Source organism: Balaenoptera musculus, chromosome 1, assembly GCF_009873245.2.
Source record: "Balaenoptera musculus isolate JJ_BM4_2016_0621 chromosome 1, mBalMus1.pri.v3, whole genome shotgun sequence".
In the NCBI taxonomy this organism is placed as follows: Eukaryota; Metazoa; Chordata; class Mammalia; order Artiodactyla; family Balaenopteridae; genus Balaenoptera; species Balaenoptera musculus.
Window position 1 is genome coordinate 60833205 of NC_045785.1, and position 27952 is coordinate 60861156.

The following is a 27952-nucleotide window of genomic DNA, read 5'->3' on the forward strand; positions in this document are numbered from 1 at the left end:
ACTCAGCCATAAAAAGGAATGAAATTGGGTCATTTGTAGATCTAGAGACTGTCATACAGAGTGAAGTAAGTCAGAAAGAGAAAAACAAATATATTAACGCATATATGTGGAAACTAGAAAAATGGTACAGATGAACCAGTTTGCAGGGCAGAAATAGAGACACAGATGTAGAGAAGAAACGTATGGACACCAAGGGGGGAAAGTGGTGGTGGTGGTGGTGGTGGGATGAATTGGGAGGTTGGGATTGACATATATACACTAACATGTATAAAATAGATCACTAATAAGAGCCCGCTGTATAAAAATATGTATATATATATATTTATTTATCTATTTTGGCTGTGCTGTGTCTTAGTTGCGGCACGCGAGATCTTTAGTCATGGCATGCGTGTGGGATCTAGTTCCCAAACCAGGGATCGAACCCAGGCTCCCTGCATTGGGAGCACAGTGTCTCACCCACTGGACCACCAGGGAATTCCCCCAGAATGATTTTTATACACATTAAATCATATGTGTTCCTCTAAAAATAACACAACATGGTATATACTCTTTTGAAAAAGTAGGAGCATAGCATATACATTGCTTTGCACCTTGCTTTGCTGTCTCAGAAATTAGCGATCATGACGTACCAACTCAGATCAATCTCACCTGCTTCTCAGCTATACTGCAGCCATCACAGAACTGTATCAATAACACACTGACCAGTCTCTTATGGATGGATAAGTAAGCTGTTTTTCATCCTTTTGCTATTAAAAATAGCAAAAATAGGTACAAAGAACATCCTTATTCATCCTCACACACAGACAGGAATACATTTGAAGGATAAATTCCTACAAGTAAAGTTACTAAATCATAGGAATCCTTGATACCTAATAGTGAGCTGCCACCTAACAGAGTTTTCTCCATTTATGAGCATGAAAAAGGCTCGATTTAGAGCATTTATATTAGTGTTATTTTTATTTATTATTCATTTATTTATTTATTTTTGTCTGCGTTGGGTCTTCATTGCTGCATGCGTGTTTTCTCTCTAGTTGCAGAGAGCAGGGACTACTCTTCGTTGCGGAGAGTGGGCTTCTCATTGTGGTGGCTTCTCTTGTTGCGGAGCATGGGCTCTAGGCGCATGGGCTTCAGTAGTCGTGGCACGCGGGCTCAGTAGTTGTGGCTCATGGACTCTAGAGCACAGGCTCAGTAGTTGTGGTGCATGGGCTTAGTTGCTCCGCGGCATGTGGGATCTTCCCGGACCAGGGATCGAACCCGTGTCCCCTGCATTAGCAGGCGGATTCTTAACCACTGTGCCACCAGGGAAGTCCAGTGTCATTTTTTAAAGAATCTTTTGTTATGGTAATACTAAATAAAATATCCCTATTCATGCAACTCAGTGTTTGTTCACAAATATTAGGAGGTAAACTAATTAGGACTGTTTTAGACCCTCCGGGTCCCTAAGCAGCATATCACATAAAAACATACCCATGTACAGCTATATATCTCTTGAGATGAGTTGCAGTTGATATGTTATCTTTTAACAGAAAATATTAATTAAATATACATTAATATCTATTAGTGTTTTGGAGTCCATCCATTTTCCCCCCAGGGCTAAAAATTTTGCTAGGTCTCTAAAAGTTTGCAGGTCCTTAGACCCTATTCTCCTAGTGCTTAATGGCTGTGTCCTGGTAGTTAATTTGAAAAGCCATTTGCTTCAGTCCTTCCTGTAATTTTAAGAGCCGTTTATTCTGTATTCTCTTCTTTCTTAAATGGTTTAATAAAGTTTCAGATATTTAGCTAACACTCTGCAGGAACAGAAGTATTCCTAACCCTAGTCCTAGAAAATTGTCACAATAGTAAATAGGTCAAGTCTGTACTGTTTAGGGAACAAGGAGATTTTTGTTGTCTGTTTTAAAGGAGTGCTCCTTGTGAGAGTAGGGCTCTGGATATAGGTGAATAAATTGTGACAGGGGACTGCTTCCTTTTTCCTACGGGGATGTTGCTGTCAATTGTGTAACAATGAAGGCATTTTGTGTAAGGATTTGACGCTCCAATAAGTTTTTCAAAGACACACACACTATATATATATTTTTCATCAGGGAGAGTTTCTCTGGGTACTTCAAAAGAAGATAATGATGCTTGAAATAAGTCGTTTGAATAGCTCTTAGGAAGCTGCCGGAATCCTGCTTAGAGATCCTTACTACAGTAGCTCTACTATTACGTAAGAAAAATATGACCCTCACTCCTGTTTCAATCAACGTTAAGTACTGGGTCATTACAGAGTTCAGCGTTGTTTCAAGGGCAGGCTGCCCTCAGTTAATGAGAATCCAAGGTGCCCATTTGGCAGCTTGGGCCACCGTTTTCGTCACCGATCTCCACTTTGTCGCTTCGTCCGTCAGAACCGCCCTCAGGAAAAAGGGTGGTTGGTGGAGGTGGGAGGGGTCGGGGCAAGGGCTACGGTAAGAGGAGGATATTTGCGTGGCCTGTTTACAGGTTACTCGGTTTCAGTGTCAAGCCAGTTTTTTTTGCACATCTCCGGCGAACCTCCGGTCTGAGGTCACACAGACGCCTGGGTGGCTCACAGGAGCCAGCAATGAAGCTTTCCCTGGGCCGGGACTCAGGAATTTCACCCGCAGGGACAAACCAATGGGCACAAGGACCCCGGCTTCACTCCAAGTCCTGAGCCAAGGGTTGGTGGCGACGCTCCAGGCAACGCCTCCGCTGCCGGCCAAGGAGGAGCAGGGACCGCGTCGGGGCCTGCGCTCATTGGGTCGCGGTGGTTCCGCCCCGAGGTGAAGCAAAGCTCCGGGCCCGCTAATAGAGTCTCTGCTACAGTCCGGCTTTTGTGCGCTCGCCGCTGGTCACCCGGTTGGGCGTACCTTTACCTCTCTTTCGCCTAATTCTTCGGTGTCTTTTTCAAGCCCCGACTCACCAGTTTCATAGTTTTATCTTCCTTGCTCTTTAACTCTCGCCTTCCTTCGCAGATCAGCATGCAGGAAGAAGACGCCTCCCCACGCGGTTTCCTACCTAGGTTCCAACATTTCGCTACGCAGGCCATCCATGTGGGCCAGGAACCAGAGCAATGGACTTCCCAGGCCGTAGTGCCCCCCATCTCACTGTCCACCACGTTCAAGCAAGGGGCTCCTGGCCGGCACTTGGTGAGCTGGGTCTGTCTGGGGCGGTCCAGTGTTGGGCGGTAAAAGAGAGATGGTTTATAAGTTAGGAAGGCACGCAAGTAATTTGTGAGGTGTAATTTGTGTATATCAGGAAGGATGTTTACTACACCTGTAAACCTCCTTGTAGTAAAGCTTTGTATTGAGTGGTTCAACGATCATATTTCTTTTGATAAGCATTTCTTTTGATAAGCAGGACTGAAAGGAACAGTTTGTCCAACATGCCCTATAGATTTGGACTGATATTCATGTGATTTTGGCAAATTTGCAGTTCAGAACTAGTGTCATAACTTCCTTGAGCTACCTTTAGCAAAAAAAATTGTAAAGATATAGTAAGGAGTCAACTAAGAAAAAAATTGTCTCATAAGTCACCTGGAATCAAGATTATTCCCAATAGCTATTAATTCCCAGTATTATTCCAGTAGTTATTAATAGCCATTGAGCCAGATTCATAGTTACATTATATCATGTGTATTACATATATTGCCTCAGATAATCCTTACAGCAATTCTAGTATGAACTAGGTTCTTATTTCTCTCATGAAAAACCTGAGGTTTAGGGATGTTAAGTATCAATGCGAAGGCCACATGGCTAGTAAGTAGTAGAGCTGGGATTCCAATGCAGTACTGCTCTGGAACCCCACCCACTCTTGGGCATTAGTCTACACTGTGCTATACTACAGTAATGCTAGCAATAATCTAACCCATTGCATCAGTGTGGCTTAGTAATTAAGAGTTAAGTCATGTAGTCAGAGGACCTAGGTTTGAATTCTGATACCACCTCTTTTTAGCCAGGTGATCTTGAGCAAGTTACTTGACTTATCTAAGCCTCAGGTTGATCCTGTGTAAATGGGTTAATAATAGTACCTACCACATAAGTTGTTGAGATGTATGTTAAGCTGCATTGTACATTATAACTGCTCAGTAGTTTGCTATTTCATGGTGTTCATATTTGTACTTTTTCTGTTTGATCCTGACAACCAGGTTAGAGAGCAAGACAGGTATTATATACTTTTTATAGAAAAGGAACCTACCCAGAGTCATAGATGAGACAGCCCTCTGTGTTAATTATATAGCTTTTCCTTTTTTGGTAGCATACTTGATGGATCTTGGAGTATTTAAAAGTTGCTGAGGTCCAGAAGAAATTACAGTTGACCCTTGAACAACAGGGGTTTGAACTGTGCAGGTCCACTTATATGTTGATTTTTTTCAATAGTAAATACTACAGTGCTGCATAATCTGCAGTTGGTTGAATCTGGGGACGTAAACCACAGATATGGAGGAACCTCGGATATGGAGGGCTGACCGTAAGTTGTACATGGATTTTCCACTGAGCAGGGGGTCGGTGCCCTAACCCGGGAGTTGTTCAAGTGTCAACTGTAATTGAATAAACTTTGTAGATCCAAAACCTTGATTATACTTCAAACACCTCTTTAGTGTGTTATGTTATATAAGTTGAGGAAAATTCTTTTAGACATGGCCCTTTGTCTTGTGAAGTAGAGTTCTAAGGGCATTTCTACAACTGGTTTAGGATACTTCTAGCTACTATATTTTGTAATCAAAATGTGTACACAACCTGTCTTCCAAGTTTCTTCCTGGTGTAGGGCTTTGTGAATGTGTAGCTGCCCAAGCTTTAGCATTTAGTGCAAAAGTTAATAATTTAGCTGTGATATTAATAATTAAATGTTTTCAGAGAGCCAGCAGGGGTGGTAAAATCCACAAACTCCTCTTAATATCTTTAAAATGTCAGTTAAGAGCACTAAAGAGAATTTGAGGAGCTGAATGAGAAGTATCTAATTCTCCAGTTCCATTTGGAAAGTCATTGAATGAATGAGAGTGTGAGAATTGGCACTGAAATACGCTTCTCCCCATCCCCCCCACCCCAAAGTTAAATCTTTGCAGTGAATATTTAGGGAGACATAGGACTACCTTTCCATGGCAATAGCCACATGAATCTAAACTTTTTTTTCTGTCTGGAGTACAGCTGCAGGTCATATCAAGGAGGTGATGGTGGGCAGTAATGAGGATATCCTGGAGCCCTATAAAATGTCTACTCGGTTTGTCAAAAACAAGGAAACAAAAAAAGCAACAAAACTTAAATATCTATATCTATATCCATATCTATATCTATATCTAATACTGGGAGCTCGTCAATCAGAAACAGGTGTAAAGAGTGGTTGTGTTTTGTTATGTGCTATATGAGGCAGAAGGAGAAAAGTATGTATAGGATTTTTAGTCAGTGTTTAAGTCCTGGCTTTGAATTCTGGCACTGACATTCCCTGTAACATTTGGCTTTACTTTCTTTAGAGCAGATTGTGAGGATTAAATAAAATGACTGGATACAGACAGAGACTGACAAATACTGTATGATATCACTTATATGTGGGATCTAAGAAATAACAGTAACTAGTGAATATAACAACAACAACAAAAAGCAGAGTCACAGATACAGAGAACAAACTAGTGGTTACTAGTGGGGAGAGGGAAGGGGGGAGGGAGCTTAGGGTAGGGGATTAAGAGGTACAAACTACTTTATGAAATAAATAAGCTACAAGAATATATAGTACAACACAGGGAATATAGCCAATATTTTATAATGACTCTAAGTGGAACATAACCTCTAAAAATTGTGAATCACTATGCTCTACACATGAAACTTATGTAATATTGTACATCAACTATACCTCAATAAAGATAAATTAATCAAATAAAATGACTGGATGAATTCAGCTAGTGAGAATTGGTCATACATATAAAAGGAATATAATGCAAATTTTAAAAAGGGGTTGTATAGGGCTGTTTTGCCGAGAATTACTCTCTTTTTTGAGTTGCTTTTGTAGAGCTAAGATCTGAACTTCAAGCATTTGTAAGATCTGTTCATAGCTTCCTGTTGGATGCTAAACAGAACTCACATCACTTATTTTTTAGGAAATGAAATGCAGGTTAGAAATAGGTTGACTTTGTTGGTTCAGGTGGTTCCTGTTTCCTAATATCCCCAGATTAATGGGTAGAGGTGAGTCTAACATAAAAACCACCATTTATCTAGTGGTTAGCACATGCCAGGCATCATGCAGAGAACTTATTATCTCATTTTATCTTCACATCAATTTTATGAAGTAGATATCTGTATTTTATTCCCATTTTAAAAGTATAGAGATTGACTCTGGGAAATATTAAGTAACTAACCTATTGGCATGTAGCTCATAAGTGGCAGACACAGAATTCTAATCCAGTTTGGCTGACTTCAGGGCCTCTCCATACCACTACGGCCACAACAGTGATGCTTCTGTCTAATGGCAAGACATGTAATAGATAAATAACAGAAAGGCATGGCAGGATGGACCTGTAATTGAGGAAATGTCTATGTTAAGACTCTGATAATAAATTTAAATCTCTTAGGATGAACTCTTAACTTCTTTCCTTCAGGGTTTTGAGTACAGCCGTTCTGGAAATCCCACCAGGAATTGCTTGGAAAAAGCAGTGGCAGCACTGGATGGGGCTAAGTATAGTAAGTGATTTTCATTTCAAAGTTTGTAAAATCTAGAATCCATTCTTATTTGTATAGAAAAAATTATAGAGGCACAGAATGTAGAATTGGAAAGAAATAAGGATTAGCTAGTCCAAAACTCTTATTTTTTTACGACATTGAATTATTTGCTCGAGGTTCCACAGCTGACTTCATATGTATATGTGTAATTATAAGGTGAAAATAAATATGAAGAGAGGCAAAATGGCAGAATTTGCCACTTAGTATTCATGTAAATGCACTCTTCCTCTGAAGCTGTCAGTATAAATAGATACAAATTAACTAAGTTTTATAATACCACCTATGAGAATATAAACTTTCTTATACTCTGGTTCATTCACCTGCTATTTTGTGCCTGAGAGTAGCACCAAGGAACACTTGCAATAGCCAGGGACCCTTGATACCGTGCTTTCGGAGATTAGGGATTAACTCCTCAAAACTTGAATTTCTTCCATGAAGGGAGTGGACTGCTGTTAAATCATCTTTGTACTTTTTATACAAATGATACTAAATGAGGGCAGAATAGTGAATAAAAAAAATGAGAGTCTAAGGAGTTTTCTCCCAGTAAGAGTGTAGGAATCAGAAATGTTAATATGAGTTTTGGGGTTTGTTTGGGATTGGGGGGGTTTCTTTTGTTTTGGATGAGAGGGGGAGTTTTTTAAACAGTAAATTTCTTAAATTTAGTAATGTGTGGGGAATATTATTTCCCACAGAAATTATAAAGGCTGAGGGTTCATATGCCAGACACTTTTTTCAGGTGGGCTCCAGAAAACATGGTTGTTTTGAGCTGGATTTAAAGGTTAACTTTCTGTATGAATTCATTGCTGGACCACAGATCTGCTTAGTAGAGAACTGCAATGTCAACCTCAACTTTTCTGAAAAAACTTTGCAAAAATTACATTTTCCAAGTTAATTGGATATCCCGTCTACCGGTCACAAGTGATTTTTATCATCAAGATGATACACTGATATTTTATCAGGGTATTTTTCTTTACAGTGTTTAATGTGTACAATGCCAGTTATTTTTTTATTATTCAGTTTCACTATTTTTGTTCAATATGAGATTCAGGATCACATGTGTTTAAAGAGAATCCACATTAAAAAAATTTTTAAAAATAAAATTTATTAAATTTATCAGGTCTGATTTTGAGTTTTGTTAAAATATTTTCTCAACTGCATATCCATATAGTTAATGGATGAATCATATCTTAGCTCTATTCCTCAAGTTTGAAATTTCTTTAGAGTTTACTTTTAAAGTGTAATTTAATTGGCAAATGGTCTTTTGTCTCAGAATTTTGTAAAGAATTATTTCTTTGAAGCTTTTCAGAGAAATGTTATAACCAAAGCAGAATTAAGTGTTTTTATTTTAAAGATATTTTATTTTTGAAATAGAAAGGGGGATTTTGTAACGGTATTAATCAGGGGATTTCTGGTGACTCAGTAGTGACGGTTATCTTTCAGTCGGCAGAGAGAGGGATATAAAGTAATGCAAATAAATACTGTAGGTGTTTTTAACCTATAGTTCTGACATTTTGGCTTACTCTAACTTGGTTTTTATCTTAGGTTTGGCCTTTGCTTCAGGATTAGCAGCCACTGTGACTGTTACCCATCTCTTAAAAGCAGGAGACCAAATTATTTGTATGGATGATGTGTATGGAGGTAGGTGACCTCTCTCATTCATGTTGTTTCAGCTGATATTTTAAAGACAATAAAATGGGTCCTGAATTATGTTAACAGTGCTACCAGGATTATTGACTATTGATTATCTTTTCAAAATATGATGAACACCTCTATGCTGGTTCATACTTGATAAAGGAGGAGCATAAACTCTTATGGTCTATGCTCCAGAACTTGCTTATAAGAGAGATTGTTTAATAACAATTTTATTTAAGCAGCTGGAATGAGCTTATTCCAGACATACTCTACTCTAGAGAAGATAGTGTTTAAAGAGAGAGTGTTCTAGTGTAATTAAAAATTTTTACCTGCAGTGAAGATGGTCTATAACCCAAGTCATTCTCAAAGGGCTTAACTCTACCCAACCCTTAACCGCCCCGCCCCTTGCGGGTTTTTTTTAGGGAAGCTTCTGAAAATCTGTTGAAAGCTATAGACCTCTTTCTCCAAAAAATGTACTTAAGACTATACCCAACGTTTATCATTTTAATTTTAAAATGATAAGGCTCCTCTTCAAGGACCCTTACCCCTTGAAGCCTATCCATGGATACAAATTTAAGAACTTTCATTCCAAATTGTTTAAATGCTAGTTATATAAAGTGGTAAGTGGGAAGGTAAGGAAGACAAGTTGCCCTTACCTTTAAGTAAGACTGATTTTTGTGTTCAAAACAACAGGAAAAAATTTTGTAAGTATATTATACATATATACCAAATGCTTCCAAATAATTAAAATGTGACATAGAATATTATTATCATTTTATCTATCTCCTATTTGAACAAAAAGTTAAATCTGTAAGTCCTTTGAAGGAAGAGACTTACTGTTAGTAATCATTTTATCCCTCTCAGAAATTTGCAGAATGCTTTATATTTTATCATAGTACCCTATGATAGTCTGATGAATTGAAATTATAGAAAAATCAAACCTTTTGTTACTATTATAATGTATTATAAACACCTTTTGGTAAATATAGGTACAAAATCTTGAAAACTGCTGTTGATTTTTTAACAATTCTTTACATTCTTTTTCCATCTTATATTACCTAGGATCAGTCTACCAAAAGTCCAGTATATCTTTTTTTTAAAATAAATTTATTTATTTATTTATTGGCTGCATTGGGTCTTCGTTGCTGCACGTGGGCTTTCTCTAGTTGCGGAGAGCAGCGGCTAGTCTCTGTTGCTGTGTGCGGGCTTCTCACTGCCGTGGCTTCTCATTGCGGAGCACGGGCTCTAGGTGCGCAGGCTTCAGTAGTTGTGGCACGCAGGCTCTAGAGCACAGGCTCAGTAGTTGCGGCACACGGGCTTAGTTTCTCCACAGCATGTGGGATCTTCCTGGACCAGGGATCAAACCCGTGTCCCCTGCATTGACAGGCAGATTCTTTTTTTTTTTTTTTTTAAATTTATTTATTTATTTATTTATGGCTGTGTTGGGTCTTCGTTTCTGTGCTAGGGCTTCCTCTAGTTGTGGCAAGCAGGGGCCACTCTTCATCGCGGTGCACGGGCCTCTCACTATCGCGGCCTCTCTTGTTGCGAAGCACAGGCTCCAGACGCGCAGGCTCAGTAATTGTGGCTCACGGGCCCAGTTGCTCCGCGGCATGTGGGATCTTCCCAGACCAGGGCTCGAACCCGTGTCCCCTGCATTGGCAGGCAGATTCTCAACCACTGCGCCACCAGGGAAGCCCATTATTTTATTTTTTTTTTTATTTTTTGGCCACGTGGCCTTCCCTGACCAGGGATCGAACCCGCGCCCCCTGCGTCGGAAGCACGGAGTCTTAACCACTGGACCCCCTGACAGGCAGATTCTTAACCACTGCTCCACCAGGGAAGTCCCTCCAGTATATCTTTGATGATAAATTTTTTTTTTCTTTTTTGGTTCCCTATCAATAACAGCAAATTTTTCTTTAAATTCGCATATATAAACATCAAATCCAGAACCGTATTTTTAAAAGAAACTATTCTAAGTTGAATGATTTATCTTCTTTCACTGTAAAACTCTAGTAGTTTGATTTACATTGTCTCATTTGTCTACTAAAGCTTTCAGAACCACATAACAAAAAGATTGAGAAAGTACAAAGGATAAAAACCAATTATTTTCTCTTACCAAAGTATAATCAGTTTGAAATTTTATTTTGAATATTTCATTGGCATTGATTCATTTATTTTATTTTTTAAAATTTTATTTATTTATTTATTTAGTGGTGCTGGGTCTTAGTTGTGGCATGTGGGATCTAGTTCCTTGACCAGTGATCGAACCTGGGCCCCCTGCATTGGGAGCCTGGAATCTTAACCACTGGACCACCAGGGAAGTCCCAATTCATTTATTTTAGATATGAGTACTAGGAAGGAATTGTTTAAAAAAGATATTGATATTTCAGGAAGCATGCCACTTCATGTTTGAAGAGTAGAGATTGTGTATTTTAAGAAACATCTTCTGCTTCACACCACTTGATGTGGGTATCAAGTGTATTTTATTTGACTCTTTGATTTTTAGTTTAAAATTTAAGCCTTATATTCTTTAGTATACAAGAAGGTCAAATTATTCAAACAAAGTAGAATTGCTTTTAGTTGTTTCTTTATTGGTGATTGACACTTCCTTATATTTTTAAAGTGTTTATACTTTTAAGGAATTAATATTTCCTCATACAGTTTTCATTTTATCTGATTCTCTTCTGCCTCAGGTACAAACAGGTACTTCAGGCAGGTGGCAACTGAATTTGGATTAAAGATTTCTTTTGTTGATTGTTCAAAAACCAAATTGTTAGAGGCAGCTATTACTCCAGAAACCAAGGTAACTCAGTTTTCAGTTTGTCTGTTTTCCTTGTGATGTTTTGTTTTCATCATTTCTGTTTGCTTGAGGACATAATTTAAATCTGAATAACAAATTTTACTGGAAGCCATGGGAAACCATCAAGATTAGGATAGGTCTGACTTCTGTGTAGTATAGCCTAATGTTACAGAAAAGGAAGCTTGTAAGCCCCCAAACCCTAAGCATAGGTTTAAGGGTTCTAAGGGATACTTCAGCAAAATGATAGAAACAGAGAATGGGCCACAAGCAATCTTTAGCTTCCATCCTGGGAAGCTTGTATGCCACCGGAAGGTGTTTTGTGCTGGAATGAATGGCATATGTGATATTCTTTCTTGGGACTTCATTGAAATTCTGCATGGGGAAAAGAAGGACCAGTGCCTTTTATAAGTGTCAGCCTTTTCCAGCTTTTTGCTAATGATTAAAAGGTTTGAATTGTACTCAAGATTATGTTGCAGTGAATGCTAAAAAATGAAAAACTTTTCTCACACAAATTACTTTGAAGATTAACACCAGGGTGAGCTTTGAGTGATTAAGGTTTGTTTTCAAAGGAACTTGTTTTTTTTGTTGTTGTTGTTGGTTTTTGTTTGTTTTCTTGCTTGGGAGAAAAGATTCTTATTAAAATAGCTGGTCTGAGTCTTTCTAAGGGAGGAAAGCAAATTGTGTGTATATTAATTCTTGTCAATAGAACTTTATATAGTGGCTGTTTACCAACTTGAATTAATACATTTTTCCCCCTGAAATGTCTGCCTCATCATTTGAAGTAGATTTTTTAAGTCTATGTAAAATCTACTTTGTATTTATTTACTTATTTTTATTTTAATTAATTTTTTATTATGAATGGGAATAATAAATTCTTACCCAGAAATAAATTTTTATATGTTCTTAAATAATTCTGTTCTTGTAGAATATGCATTATTTTAACTACCATGTCTTTTCTACAGTAAAACTCTAGAGTAGGAAGAGAGTTAAACCAGACCACTTGCCCATTTACATAGAAGAAAGAACCATTAACTCTTTTAAAGAGAAAGCTGTAGATAATGTCAATCAATACAGTGGCAGCTTGTTTAACAAACAGAATTCTTTTCTTTGGTCTTTTCTATAACTATCAAACATCCATGATGTGCCTGGATTGTGCTAGGTTTCAGAATAGACAGATAAATATGATGCTGTCTCTTAAGTGAGCTGTGGCCAGGATTTCTGTTGTGTGTGTCACTTTTCTTCCTCACTCTAAAACCCATGCTCTTCTTCAAGTTCTGGGGACTTATTTTGTAGTTTTCTAGTGCACCTGGCATTAAGTTACTATTCAGGATATTTTTGGCGTCATAGAGATAGTTCTCTTTACTGAAAATTCCAGAATGTAAACTTAGACAATCTATGTTATTTATCTTTGAGAACAACATTCCCAGACATTGAACTATGTCTTTGGAATTCATCCTCTTTTTAATGGAAAATAATTACAATAATTAACTTGAACGCTTTTCTGCTGATATGTACATTATCTCATTTGATCCTTACAACAACTGTATAAGGTAAATATTATCAATCCTATTGTATAGATGAAAAATTGGAAGAACGTAGAGGGTTAGTTACTTACCTATGATGACTTCTTAGAAATTCATGGGGCTAGGATTCAGATTCAAACCTTTAAACTTCATCATCCATGGTCTTCCAATGTAGCCTCCCAGATGGTTACAGTATATGAGATAGATGTTTGGCAGTGTGTTTTTACAAACTATTGTCATCTACTGAATTGTTTTAGCTTGTTTGGATTGAAACTCCCACAAACCCTATCTTGAAGATGATTGACATTGAAGCCTGTGCACATACTGTCCATAAACATGGAGACATTATTTTGGTCGTGGATAACACTTTTATGTCGGCATATTTCCAGGTAACTGAAAATAATATTTTTGGCCTGATTAGTAGACTACACAGGTACCTGTAATTAGGAGAGAAAGGACTTGTTTGCATTAAATTACATGAAATCTGCTCATAATTATTGATTAGGCAAAGAATTAAAATTGGATCTTTTCTACCATTAGTTAATATCTTTTCAACCCTACGTTAATATGTTGTATGGGACTTTGTGTGTTTTAAATGTTGTCTTAATTAAAGCTTTTAAGTTCTCTGTGTAAACTCTCTGAAGACCTGGCCGTATTATATGATGGTATATAGTAGGGGTTTCAATGTTTATGTGTTGGTTCCAGGTCAGTTATATTATTTTATATATATTTAAACCTGGCTAACTTTGCAAATAAAAGGAAGAGAAAAGCTATATTCAATGACATCTCAGTGTACGTCATACATTATTTCTCCATTTGTCTTCCTTCTTTCTAGTTTGTCTTCCCTCAGTGCTTCAAAGACCATGCCCGGCCCTCTATATCTTTACCTTATTTGTATCATGAATTTCTACTCCATGTTTCACCTTGTATCTGTGAGTACAGCTTCTTTACAGTGCTCCTTTTAGGCTATCTCTTTTCCTGCCTGTCCTCTGCATACACCTCTTTCCCCACTCAAACCCTCCCATTCATCCTCAATTCCTTTCTTTCTTTTCTCGTACATTTTTCCAGATTCTTCTTCTTTTCTGCTTTGCTCCTTTTGGTAAATCATCTTGGGATCTCTCTATAATTGACTGGTTGTCTGCCTTTTCCCCACACGTTCTCCCTTTCTTTCCTCTGAGTAACCCAACTCTGTTTCCTTTCCTTTTTAGGAGTTACCATCTCCCTGCTCTTTCCTTTTTGTCTGTATCCTGTGGTCATTCTTATTGCACCTCCTGTAGTTCACCTTTATTCTGCAGAGCTCCTGAAACCCCAGCTCATTTTCTCCAACTCTTCAATTAGGCAGATGTTTACAAGCTCAATTGTTTATATTCCCTGCTTCTGTTCTGGGTCCCTGAAGTTGGCTGACTCCCTAGGAGTCTGCATAAAGCTTTTCTTCACCTTACTCCATTTTATTCAGAAGGCACTACCATGTTTTACCTTCCTTTCCTGAAACACATTTCCTGGCTACAATGTGTTCAGATGGCTTCATGTATCATCTACCTGTGGCTCATGATATAGCTTCAGCTGATTCTTATATCAAGTAAGGCAGTCTGTTTCCAGGTGAAAATCTCCTGGCATCATCTATTTGTCCCAGGTGATTTTCACTCTTGGAGTCTTTATCCCAACTCCTTACCCCATCTACCGCTTACAGTAGGGCAGTTATTATAGCATAGGATTGCTCTAGCTGAGTCCTCATGAGTCCTGTATATTCCCAAAGAGATCGCATGAATTGTTTTAGCTGGGCCTGCCCAGATTACTCATCAGGCCTTGCCCTTTTTCTCCTATTGCTGTCACTAAAATAGGTCCAGTTTTTCCACCTTTCTGAAGCCCATATCACATTCCTCATGCCAGGGACTGCAATTTGCTTCATTTCAATCTGGATTCATTCCAGTTGAATTAATCAGAATCACAATGTCCCTAGGCAACCACAAACCAAATGTGGAACAACATTTGGTTCCACAAAGCAAATCTTCTGAAAAGATCCTCTCATTATTTTACACTCATGAAAACTGGGTATGTTCTTTCTTTCCTGTCTTTTGTCTTCTTGATCTTTTATAAGTCTCACAAAAGGCAAAATGGACATACAAGCATAAAGTTTCCATGTAGAACCTCTGAATTCCGGTAGTCTGAGTCCTGGCTCTACCAGTTTTTTAAATCTGAGTGATCTATTTTATTTTTCTTAGTCCCTTTTCCCCACCTGTACAATTAGAGTCATAAACATACTGATTTTGTTGAGTTAGGTAAAGTATTTTGAACAGTGCTTTGCTGAGTTTTGTAAAGTAACTCATGATTCTTGGAGCATAATGGCATCAACAGATGTTAGTTACTGGTTTTTATTTTTCCTTTTTTAAAAATTTTATTTTATTTTTTAATTTTTGGCTGTGTTGGGTCTTCGTTTCTGTGCGAGGGCTTTCTCTAGTTGCGGAGAGCGGGGGCCACTCTTCATCGCGGTACGAGGGCCTCTCACTGTGGCGGCCTCTCTTGTTGCGGAGCACAAGCTCCAGATGCGCAGGCTCAGTAGTTGTGGCTCACGGGCCCAGTTGCTCCGTGGCATGTGGGATCTTCCCAGACCAGGGCTCGAACCCGTGTCCTCTGCATTGGCAGGCAGATTCTCGACCACTGTGCTACCAGGGAAGCCCTATTTTTCCTTTTGACCATAGAGTTTACAGAATGTTAGCACTGGAAGAGACCTCCCACAACATCTAGTTTGACTCATCATTTAGAGATGAGCAAACACATATGTAGAGAGTGCTTTGAGGAATACCACACTTAAAATGTCCTATTTTTGAAACCCTAAATGAAAAGTCCCATATTCCCCAGCTAGGGAGGTTAAACACACACACACACACACACACACACACAGACTTTATTTTAAAGGAAATTTAAATGGAAAGATGTTGATATTACATTATTTAGTGAATAAGTTGATTATTACTTTAATTTTCACTGTAAACAAAGACATCTAAGACTAAAGAATTACTTTGCAGGTAAGTTCAGTGAGGGAAAACAATCTAAACAAATTTCCTTATAAGTGATTTTACACTTGGCAAAACTAGTATAATAAAAGCGTAATTAAGGGTCAAGATCATGGCAAATCAAATAAATAACCACAGCATACACTGTAAGGTTTTAATGATTAAAAACCTAAGCAAATCACTTTTATACTTACTTGACAGAACAATTGCTCAATGTTTGTGTCAACTATTCTTTGTGTTTACTGAGTCATAAAATGCCAACATCTCTGCTATAGGTAATAAATTTAGGGGCTAGTCAGCAACTGCTCTAAAGAAACAAGTTCAGAAGACCTGTTGACCTCAGTTTATCTGCTATTTCCAGAAAATTTGTGCCTTTGGATTTAATACTGGTTCTAATACTTTGTATTTTTATTTGGTGTGAGGGAGAAAAGGGAAAGATAGTATCAGAGTTCCTGGAAATTTTAAGATGTGCATATTTTTAAAAGTTAGAATAGGAATGGAATTTACAATAATAAATAGGCAGGCAATGAAGCATATTTTCAAGTGATTTCCCATTTGGAATAAAAACCTTTTATTCCTTTCAGCGGCCTTTGGCTCTGGGAGCTGATATTTGCATGTATTCAGCAACAAAATATATGAATGGTAAGACAGTCTTCACTTAGAATGTTCTTTTCCATCAATAGATGAAAGTAGCATAAGGCTTTATCCTTTTATCTCTTTTCTTCTATTATGCAGGTTTTCTCTGTGACTCATGTAGAAAGTAAGAAAATACTTTGATTAAATATAGGACTTCATTTATAGCAGACAAAACTATGCTCATGATTTAACAGCAGAGGATTAAAATTTACTATAAATGTTATATTTTTATCCTGCTGATAGCTTAAAAAGAAACATTTAATTTTTACATGACTTTAATTTTATTGTTTAAGGTATAGCTTTTGCTAAAGTTTATTTAAACTGATTCTATAGGGCTTTTTCCCAGAGTTTTTTCAAGTGAAAATCACATTTTAGAAATTATAAGCTGAGGAATAAACATATGTTGTTTTTAACTTAAAGTTTTTTGTTTTTGTTTTTTTTTTTAGGCCACAGTGATGTTGTGATGGGCTTAGTGTCACTTAATTCTGAGAGGCTTCATAATAGGCTCCGTTTCTTGCAAAATTGTAAGTATTAAAAAACCCAAATTTCCCCTTATGCTCTCAAAGTGACTACATTTGATATTTGTATTTCCACTAAGTGCTGTGAAGTGATAGCATTCCACTAATTTAGGAAGAAATGAGAAATAATGGGAAAAATTCTGATTTTTTATAGGAAAGAAAAATTGGGTTATAAAAATACAGTTATAACATAATAGGGCTTTACAACATGACCAAGAGATATGTTTTGTTATTTTTCAAAGCCATGTTAATTTTGGTCATAATTTGGTAAAGCTCAAGTAAATTTTTTTTTTCTGCCCCGCCGAGCATCACGTGGGATCTTAGTTCCCCGACCAGGGATCAAACCCATGCCCCCTGCATTGGAAGCGTGGAGTCTTAACCACTGGACCACCAAGGAAGTCCCTCAAGTGAATTTTTAGTTTTATGACTTAATGGATTTTTTTGTCTTTTTTTTTTAAACATTTGGAATGATGGCTTTCTTGTACTATACCTTTTATATCTGAAATGATGATAACTTTTAAATGGCACTTAACATATAAACATATTTTTCAACAGGTGTCTAAACGTCTGTTTTCTGTTTAGATTGTTTAGTTATCTCAGGTATGGAGAAGGGTTTATTGAAAGAGACTTGATTTAACCACTGTGATTTGACAGAAAGATAAGATACAAACATAATTAGGAATAAAAATCCCCTTCCAGGGGAAACATGTTGGGTAGCAAAAGGGGGCACTGAGGAAGGAAACCAAAATTTATTGCTTGATAAATTCCTTTCGTTTACAAAAAAAAAAAAAAGGACTGAGGCACGGGAAATCACAGCCTGCTTTAGACAAAAGCTAAATAGAATATTGGTAGAACACTCAGAAATAATAAGAGCTGAACTGCTATTTTCTCTGTGTATTATAATACTGTCAAAGAAATACAAGATTAAACTATGTGCAGTATGTCCTTTCATTAAAATCATAGAAAAGGCTATTGATGCTCATATTTGAAAAGTTCATATCATTGTATATGTACTTAGTTTTCAGGATATTCATTTCCCCTCTCATTTTTTTTTTTAAATAAATTTATTTATTTATTTATTTATTTATTTTTGCCTGCGTTGGGTCTTTGTTACTTCGTGTGGGCTTTCTCTAGTTGCGGCGAGCGGGGGCTACTCTTTGTAGCGGTGCTCGGGCTTCTAATTGCGGTGGCTTCTCTTGTTGCAGAGCACGGGTTCTAGGCACGTGGGCTTCAGTAGTTGTGGCACTCCGGCTCAGTAGTTGTGGCTCACGGGCTTAGTTGCTCCACGGCATGTGGGATCTTCCCAGACCAGGGCTCGAACCTGTGTCCCCTGCATTGGCAGGTGGATTCTTAATCACTGTGCCACCAGGGAAGCCTTCCCCTCTCATTTTAAAGCCCATTTCACTAATCATGTTTTATACTTCATTCTCATGTTTCTAATTTGATATATTAGTTTTTCCCACTAAAACTCAAACATTGGGCTTTGTCGCTAACTTCTCAGAGTCACTATAATGAAAAAGAGCAGTGAGAGGCTTTTCTGGGTGCCTCCTCACCTTCAGACTAATCCAGGACATGTTCATTTTGCAGCTCTTGGAGCAGTTCCATCTCCTGTTGACTGTTACCTCTGCAATCGAGGTCTGAAGACCCTACAAATCCGCATGGAGAAGCATTTCGAAAATGGAATGGCAGTTGCTCAGTTTTTGGAGTCGAATCCTCGGGTAGAAAAGGTTATTTATCCCGGTATGTTAATCTGCTTTCTAAGCACATATGCTTACACTAGGATTTTAAGTGTTATCCTATGCATCCTGTTTATGTAACATTTGTTTGTAAGTTAGGTGCTTTCATGTATTTTTACGTTGTTCACTTATTGAGCTTTTTGTCTGTCTGTGTGTCAGGCTTTTTGGTGGGTCTGATGGTAAAGAAGATGGACATGATCTCTGGCCTAGAGCTGTCTATAGTCTAGTGGTTGCTTGGATGTTAAAAAATTAATCTTACATATTAGATGTTCCTGTCTTTAGCTTGAAGGTTTGTGTATACCTGTTCCAAGATTGCAACCTTGTACTTTCCAGTAATTTGCTTGTAATCTTATCAGTCTGATATTCTGCACTAGCTCTAACTTTTATCTGATATAGATTGAGACTTGATATTTGGTACCAAAACTTCCCCGAAATTCTCTTACTTTTTTTTTGAATTTCTTCACCTTTCACAACATCTAGAAATGCTCATGTGAGTTAGCAGACTTACATGTTACTCTTTGAATTTATTTTACCAGACTTTTTAATTGTGGTCGTCTTAAGTAAATAGTTCTTTTAAACCCTTTTGAGATGTGCAGCCATGTAGTCTTGGTGTAAAGGAGAATTAGGCTTGATCCCTGCCCTTAAGGAATTTAGATAAGGCAAGGCAGAAATACATATGAGATTAAATGCCCTAATATGTACACTAGGTATAGAGCTGTTGACTGGTGTGCATTTTGAATGGAGGAAGGGAGAAAAGTTTTGGGCTGTGCCCTGAGGAATGGGTAGCATTTGTTAAAAGGTCATGGACAAGACATTTCAGATTTTTTCCGTAAGTGTTTATTAATGCCAACCATGGGCCAGGCCTTGCACTCGGAACTAGGATCCAATTATTAATAAAAGAAATAGCTTTCTCCTCATAGAGTTAGTCTGGTGGATAAGACAGATATTAAGCAAAAAATTACAGAGGATATATTAACGGAGGGAAGGGGGCAGTCAGTGGAGAGAATGTTCCAGGTTAAAGGACAGCATGTGCACAAGTCCTGAGATGAAAAAGAGTGTGGTGCCACTGGTGTAAAGAAAGCTGGCATGGCTAGAGCAAGGAGAGACCAGAAAAGATAGGTCAAAATGAAGCTAGAGAGATAGACAGGGACCAGAACAAGAGGTCAGATGTCAACATGGCATAAAGCTCATTATTAGGCTTATTTGCAGTTGACTTAAGCAAATGGTGATTTTGTTGTTGTTCTGAAATTACATGTTGGACTCTAAAATAAGACATTCATTATACCTTATGACTACAGGGCTGCCCTCTCATCCTCAGCATGAGCTGGCAAAGCGTCAATGCACAGGTTGCCCAGGGATGATCACCTTTTATATCAAGGGCTCCCTTCAACATGCTGAGACTTTCCTCAAGAACCTAAAGGTAAACTTTCAAAATAGTTTTTTAAACTGTAGACGTTAAGACCTTCTTATAGCATTATTATACTCATTATTTCTCACTTCCACCCGACTCATATTAATGTTGTTGTACCTGGAGTTCACACCCACAAGCCTCTTTGTCATGAAATGCTTTGGGTTGGAAAATCACTTGAAACAGGAGTGATGCAGTAGCAGATATATGAATCTGCTTACTTAACTTACTTAACTCTGCAGACACTGCCATCCATTTGAGAGAGACAGAATGTTCTAATCCATTGGTTTTTAAATTTAAAGTGAACCGTCTTTTCAAATGAAATACTATGTGGAACCGCAGTAGTGTGTGGTCAGTGCAATGCCGAAAGGCTGTTCTGAAATCCAGCCTAGGAATGGCTTTCTAAACCCTGCGCCACCCGGGTTGCATCTGCCTGGAGTGACGGAAGGGAGGCCTTTGCCTAGTGTTCACAGAGGCAGGAGGCTCTCAGGGGCCCTGGGAGAGAGACCTGTGTAACTCCATACTTTAGGCTTACTTTGAGCTCATGCAGTAATGTATTTAAGACTGAGTTTTAAATACTACAGATCTAAAGAAAAGGATGCTGCTGGATTAGTCAAAGTTCTATTGGTTCTAAAATTTGTCCACTTCTAAAGTCAGAAATATAGTAGTGCACATTTGATTTAACACAGTTGTGAGAAGAATTTTTAACATGTTGTGAAATTCTATGACACTATAACACTAAATACAACAACCGACTTTTTTTCCCTTCTTCCCTAGGAAGGGGTTAAATAGATGTATTAATTTAGTAAGTGATACATATTAATGAGTAAGTTTATATAACTTGATAGACATTTAGAGATTTTTATTTAAAGGGTAACCACAGAGCTAGGTCTCAAATGTAATAATTCTGAGGTTTTAGAGGTCATGTTTTTGTGCTAGGTCTTAGTTGCAGCTCAAGGACTCCTTAGTTGTGCCTCATTGGCTCCTTAGTTGCGGCACGTGGGCTCCTTTTATTAGTTGTGGCAGGTGGGCTCCTTCCTTGCGGCTCAAGGGCTCCTTAGTTGCGCTTCGCCTGCTCCTTAGTTGCAGCACGTGGGCTCCTTAGTTGCAGCTCGCCGTTTCCTTAGTTGTGGCACCTGAACTCTTAGTTGTGGCATGCATGTGGGATCTAGTTCCCTGGCCAGGGATCGAACCCGGGCCCCCTGCATTGGGAGCGTGGAGTCTTAAACACCGTGCCAACAGGGAAGTACCGATCAACTTTTAATGTTTTAAAAGTTAACATATAATATGTCTAATTGGGGCTTCCCTGGTGGCGCAGTGGTTAAGGATCTGCCTGCCAATGCAGGGGACACAGTTTCGATCCCTAGGCTGGGAAAATACCACATGCCGCGGAGCAACTAAGGCCATGCGCCACAACTACTGAGCCTGTGCTCTAGAGCCCGCGAGCCACAACTACTGAAGCCCATGAATCTAGAGCCCGTGCTCCACAACAAGAGAAGCCACCACAACGAGAAGCTTGTGCACTGCAACAAAGAGTAGCCCCCGCTCGCCGCAACTAGAGAAAGCCCGCGCGCAGCAACAAAGACCCAATGCAGCCAAAATAAATAAAATAAATTAATTAATTAATTTAAAAAAAAGTCTAATTGGTGAAATCATTGTTATGGATTTTATTCTCATTTTTTCTCCAAGTTTTTATCCAATTTGTAGTTTATTCATAATTGCACCATTTTCCATCCCCCGTCCCAAGGCCATTTTATTAACAACATTTATTTTTAGATTTTAGTATTTTTATTTTAGTAGAAGATCTATATTAATATTTTCTTTGCCATAGTTATTTACGCTGGCTGAGAGCTTAGGAGGATATGAAAGTCTTGCTGAGCTTCCGTAAGTATTTCTGTTTTTCTCAGTATTTTAACTTTGATTTCAGCTGTAATGATTGTTTGGAAAAGGAGTAGGATAAAATCGGGGATCATTCAAGATATTTAACAGTAAGAGCAGCATGGCACTGTCTAGTTGGAATGAACTCTAGCTCCATAGAATGGAGACCCTGATAAAGATCGCATGGGAGCTACTAAACTGTAAGCTGCGTCCTCCCAACTTTTGCTTTTTTCCTATTTGCCTGAAGGAGATTCCAGCAGTAATTCTCTGACCTCCGAACCAGGGCTACTTGTTCTACTCCACTCTGCTCTGGAAGGGAGGTTGGAGACTTTGTACCAGAAGGGCTGATTTCAAGACTCCAGGGGAAATGGAGAATGTGTTTCTGTTAAAAAACCTCCACACTCTTATTTATCAGAGGAGAGCCCTGCTAGTTACCATCAAGTCTGTTTATTTTCTGTTCTCTGTGGGGGTAAATGGCTCTGTGTCGTCTGTGACATAAACCGAAAATCCAACTGTATTCCTGACCCTTCATTAACTGACCCAACCAATTCATCTAATTTTATCAAAGCACCAGAGGATATTAGAACACAAAACAGCCTAAGATCAGGGAGTCCAACAGCTTATATTACAGACAAGGAAACAACCATTCAGAAAGTTTTGCTGATGAATCAAATGTCACACAGGAATATGTTAGCAACTTCACTCTTGAGACTTTGCGTCAGAAACTGAGCGGAGAGGTTAAAGCAGCCTCGATCTGGATTTGAGAACATCAATCAGTTAACCTTTGTGCTTCAATCTTTTCATCCATAAAATGGTATTAATAATTAAAATAATGATTATTATTTAATGATTATCTGTCCCAGCAAGCATTTCTGAGCTACACCCTGTTTTTCTTTTTATGTTTCTATGACCATATATTATAATTATTGCAGGGATAAATCAGTATCATTACCTATTAATTTTCAACTGTATTAAATGCATGGTATGTTTCTATGTTTTAATTTTCATGAATATTCTGAAATAACTATGTGCTGAGGAATGTCAGGGATTACGAAAATTTAGGCACATTTCCTGCCCTCTTTATAGTTCATGCGGAGAGTCAGGCAATTTCATAATCTTTAAAAAAAAAAGAATCCCAAATAATGATTCAAATAATTAAGATAAGCCATAGAGGTTTTTGTTAGTCTTTCAGGAAAATGCTTGCTAATAAGTCTGGATGCACAAGAGGGCACACTCAGCATATGAAATTGGTTTATTTTTCGTAGTAATGCAGCGTATATTACTTTAAGGCTCTCTTAAAAGTAGACCTCGCTTGATTTATTTAGGGATGTGGTTTAAAGTTGCTTGGCCCTCAGGAGCTCCAGCTAGGCGCTAACCCCAGTGCCAGTGGAAGAATAAATTTAGGTCAGAACTTGTCTGTTTTATTACCCTCATTCTGTGTCTCCCAACAACGCAGCAACCAGTGCAGCATTGCAGTCAGCGGGGAGGAAGCTGAGCCAACATGTACTGGGTTGGTCTCCCAGCCTAACAACGTGTGTTAACTTGGTGACCTTAGAAAACTTACTTATCCACTCTCGATTTCAGTTTTCTCGATTGTAAAATGTGGATAACAGTGTACTGAGATAAGGAAATTGACTGAGGACAGGTAACTTTTACAAGCCCAACACAGCCAGTATGTGGAGGGGCTGAGATTCATACCCAAGCCTATTGGTCCCAGAAGCCTAAGTTCTTATTTCTACACATTCACTCTCTTTTAAGGAATTAAGAGCCTAAAAAGGCAGAACATTTTAAGGAGGATGTTTGCATGTAAAACTTCATTAGAGTGATAAAAGAAGATATTCATTTACTTTGGACACAACTCAGATTTTCTTTCCATGGGCCTGAAGTGGATAGGAGAAAGTGATTCCTTCTGCTGGTGGTGGAAGCGGATGGTTGAGTGTTGGGGGCAGTGTACATCTAAGCGCTCCCTAAGGCTATAAGCCTCTCCTCCATGATGCCTCAGCCCGCAGAGATTCTCCCTCCTCTGAACTCCGGCAATTCTTTATTTATTATTTATTTATTATTTATTTTTCGCTGTGCTGGGTCTTCGTTTCTGTGCGAGGGCTTTCTCTAGATGCGGCTAGCGGGGCCACTCTTCATCGCGATGCGCGGGCCTCTCACTATCGCGGCCTCTCTTATTGCGGAGCACAGGCTCCAGACGCGCGGGCTCAGTAGTTGTGGCTCACGGGCCTAGTTGCTCCGCGGCAAGTGGGATCTCCCCAGACCAGGGCTCGAGCCCGTGTCCCCTGCATTGGCAGGCAGATTCTCAACCACTGCGCCACCAGGGAAGCCCCTGAACTCTGGCAGTTCTTATTGTCCATACTTGTTTGGCATTTGCTGTAGACTGTTCTGTTTTGTGAATTGTCATAGTCTTTAGCTCCTGCTTTGTTACCTAGAGTAAAGAAAATATCTTATTCTTCTTGGTTTCCCAATTCTTACTATAGAGCCTGAACCATAGTAGGTGCTCTACTCTTACACATGGTGGAGATGACGATGAGTTGCTACATGGTTTTGAACATCCTCTGAGGCCTCTGTGTCATGAGTTATGTGCTGGAATTAATTCCTAATGCTTAGTGATTGCTACCAGTGATTGTAGGTTGTCTTTCCCTGATCTGCCTCAGAAGGTCCAGTTCTGGATTGATCCTTTGATCCAGATGGAATTAATTCTGACCAGCTCTTGATCCAAGAGGTCTCTTATAAGTGCAGCTGGTTGGTCATGGGGTGTATGACTTCTGGCCAAGGCCTCATTCAGGTTGGTGTTAAAATCCACACACTGGAGGCTATGCCTTCCCCTCCTGCATGGGGGTGCTTGACTGACACCTTCAGTGTCCGATTGAGTATACCTTACTGATGGTATGAAAACAATAAAAGATCTTTGTGTTCATTTAAAATCATGACTAGAAATGATAATTTTCACAATTCCTTAATTTTTTGCCTGCAAAACATTGTAGGTGTATGAAGCATTTGATGTTTAGAGTAGAGAAGTTTTGAAAATAGTTGCGATTTATGAGATAGAAACATGCCTCCCCTGCTACAATATAGTGATCAAAATTTTGCTCATTCTTTCTTTCAGGGCAATCATGACCCATGCTTCAGTGCCTAACAGCGACAGAGAAGTCCTTGGAATTAGTGACACACTGATTCGACTCTCTGTGGGCTTAGAGGATAAACAAGACCTACTGGATGATCTAGATCAAGCTTTGAAGGCAGCGGTAAGTTTTATTTTAGTGTGTGTGTGTGTGTGTGTGTGCGCACACATGTGCTTAATCTTGGGGGCGGGTGGGCCACTATGTTTATAGAGTGGACTGTAAACGTTTTCTCTTTTCTTATTACAATATACAGGGTGTATAAATGTATAGGGAACTCAGTCGAAATGCAGATTTAAAAGAATGTAGTCTTCAGAAAAGAATTCTTGGAGGAGGTGAAGTCTTTGCCTGAAGGTTTAATAACATATTTTTCTTGTGCACCGTTAATACAGCACCCTCCAAATGCAAGTCACAACTAGCATTCCAGAACTGCTATTAGAGGTTGCTTCCTGTGAAGATCAAAACTTCTGAATAATTGAATGGACCATTAATGAGCCTTCACAGAATTTTCAAGTGAAAATTTTAAGGCACCTTATTACCTTTCACAACTGTAATCTTCCTGGGATCATTCCTGTTAAAAAGTTTCCTCTTTCCCGTATTGTAATTGACAAGTCAATTCTGTTAAGATCTTTTTGTTAATTTGGATATACATTTGCCTCTGAAGGAGGTGAGATTTGTGCTGCTATTGGGGATTGTGTTCTTTTTTTCAAGCTTAAGATTTATGTTGATCATGTTTACAATATAATGGTATTTCATTTTTGATGCTTTCTGAGGAATTTAAATTATTGAATGAATGTTCTTAAATCAAGGGTGATTTTGTATATTGGTGAAAATAGCACTCAAAGCAATGGTTTACACTTAATTACCATAAGCCAAAAATCAAATATCTGAAACGTCTGTGAAATTCTACTGATTTAAGGTTGTACTTACTATTTTTTTAAAAAATAAATCTAATTATCAAATGTACCCCATTGTGATATTTCTGTATTATGTGGCATTAAATTGTATTCCTGGGCCCTTTTAATTCCCAACTCTTAGAGGTCTCAGCCACTTAATTTTTATAAATTCAATTGTGTAATTATCATGCTCAAATCTTGGTGTTTGCAGATTAGTTATAAAATCTGTACAGGGCAGCTCAAAAGCCACTTTTATAGAGAAATATTACTTCTTATATTTTTATCTGAAACAGTAAATTTGTTGAGGCTAAAGGAAGAAATACTTTCATAGCTAGAAGCATGATCAGCAAGCTATTGTCAATACGTCGTAAGTCAAATAATCGGATTTTTTAAATTGTTTGTAGTAAAGGCTTTCAGTCACATTTGCTATCACCATTTGTTTCAGTTTAAAAAGAGCCTATCATTGGGACTTCCCTGACGGTCCAGTGGTTAAGACTCCATGCTTCCACTTCAGGGGGCACTGTTTGATCCCTGTTTGGGAAACTAAGATCCTGCATGCCCAAGGGCATGGCTGGGGCAGGGGAGCCTATCATTGAGCTCGATTAATAATAGTGCTGGGTAGGAGGAGAATACATACAAATACATATTCTTATGTACTGTGCACTTCTGGATTATGTGTATGGACCCTGGAAATTCTGTCTCTGTAAGTAGCAGCATTTTGAGGCTGGTTATATCCCACCATGGTTTCCGGAAGACTTGATTTCTTGCCATTTCAGTACCTTAAGTCTGTGGGGATAAACAAATGACCATTTGAATAAGAAAAGCAAAAGCTATTTATTCTAAGCTTACAAGGGAGTCAGCTACTGTCACTTGTTTTTTGGCAGACTCAAAGGAAGGCAGAGCATAGGAATTGCAGAAATTGTAATGCCTGTTAATGTGGATGAGAAACAAAAATTTCCATGTTTAAAACTGTTAGATGACTTTTAAATGAATAACATTAAATCACTGTCATAAATGTTAAAAAAAAAAAAAAAAGCTAAGAAAAACAAAGGCAGCCAGAAGAATGAAAAAGCTTTGTAGTGTAAAAAGAGAAGGCTTCAAGTATGCCCTGATTAGAGGCTGTTGGCCTAGGGAAGGGGTGGGCTGGTTGACTTGAAGTGGGGATCCTGTGTGATTGGGTAGGGGAGCATATTTGGTTTTCTAGGTTTGGTCCTCAGTCAAAAGCAGGGACAAAAATTAAGGAAGCTGTCAGTTATTAATCAAGTCCTAACCATTTGGGGCTGATTATTACAGAAGTTATTGTTTAGCTTCCTGGATTGTCACTAGAGGCAGCAATCAGATTTCCTGCACATCTGACTTATAGCAGCTGGCTTCCTGGGTTATTTATTGTAGATAAGGAGTTGGTTTTCTGGGGAGATTGCTGCAGATGGTAGGTCAAAGGTCTATTTTTATATATGGTCTATCCATTGCCTGAGCTTCTGGTGAGCAATAAGTAACTACCATTTTATTAGTCAGAATTCTCCAGAGAAACAGAACCAATAGGGTGTGTGTGTGTGTGTGTGTGTGTGTGTGTGTGTGTGAAGAGAGAGATTGAGAGAAAGAAATTTATTTCAAGGAATTGGATCATGTGATGGTGGGGGGCTGGTAAGTCTGAAATGTGTGAGGCAGACTGGAGATTCACCTAAGAGTTATTGCAGTCTTGAGACCAAAATCTGCAGGGCAGGCCAGCAAACTGGAATCTCAGACAAGTTTTCTGTGTTGCTGTTTTTGAAGCAGAATTGCTTAGCCTTCAACTGACTGAGTGAGGCCTACCCACCTTATAGGGACTATTCTCCTTTACTCAAAGGCTACTGATTTAAATGTTAATCATGTCTAAAAAATATCTTCACAGCAACATCTGGACGAGCATTTATTTGACCGAACAGTTGGCATTATAGCTCAGCCAAGTTTGTGGATAAAATTAACTGTCACAACCATGCTCTAGGCAATTTCCCTTATTGCCTGAGAAGGCACCATTTTGTTTATTAGGGTTTAAGAAGCTTATCTACACTTCTGGTTATCTGCAAGTATGTCTCCATTAACATG

The 27952-nt window shown here is 38.5% G+C and overlaps 1 protein-coding gene across 3 annotated transcripts; it reads left to right on the top strand.

Moving 5' to 3' along the window:
• The first annotated feature begins 2788 nt into the window (after positions 1–2788).
• CTH (cystathionine gamma-lyase) lies at positions 2789–25937 on the top strand. Of its 3 annotated transcripts, XM_036863830.1 has the most exons (12): positions 2790–3140; positions 6581–6662; positions 8244–8339; positions 11027–11136; positions 12914–13045; positions 16255–16312; positions 16753–16830; positions 18412–18564; positions 19859–19980; positions 21800–21852; positions 24959–25097; positions 25364–25937. In XM_036863830.1, the coding sequence occupies exons 1-12, from the start codon at positions 2973–2975 to the stop codon at positions 25388–25390; spliced, it is 1218 nt and encodes a 405-aa protein (XP_036719725.1). In that variant the 5' UTR covers positions 2790–2972; the 3' UTR covers positions 25391–25937. The 3 variants fall into 3 exon arrangements, with proteins under 3 accessions (XP_036719717.1, XP_036719735.1, XP_036719725.1); XM_036863822.1 differs by having other exon boundaries at positions 2789–3140; positions 24959–25937; XM_036863840.1 differs by lacking the exon at positions 12914–13045 and having other exon boundaries at positions 2789–3140.
• The last annotated feature ends 2015 nt before the right edge of the window (positions 25938–27952 follow it).

Coding starts and splice junctions, on each gene's coding strand:
- CTH (XM_036863822.1), top strand. CDS start 2,973: ATGCAGGAAGAAGACGCCTCCCCACGCGGTTTCCTACCTAGGTTCCAA. Junction 19,981..21,799: donor CTTTCCTCAAGAACCTAAAG/GTAAACTTTCAA, acceptor TCTTTGCCATAG/TTATTTACGCTGGCTGAGAG. Junction 21,853..24,958: donor GAAAGTCTTGCTGAGCTTCC/GTAAGTATTTCT, acceptor TCTTTCTTTCAG/GGCAATCATGACCCATGCTT.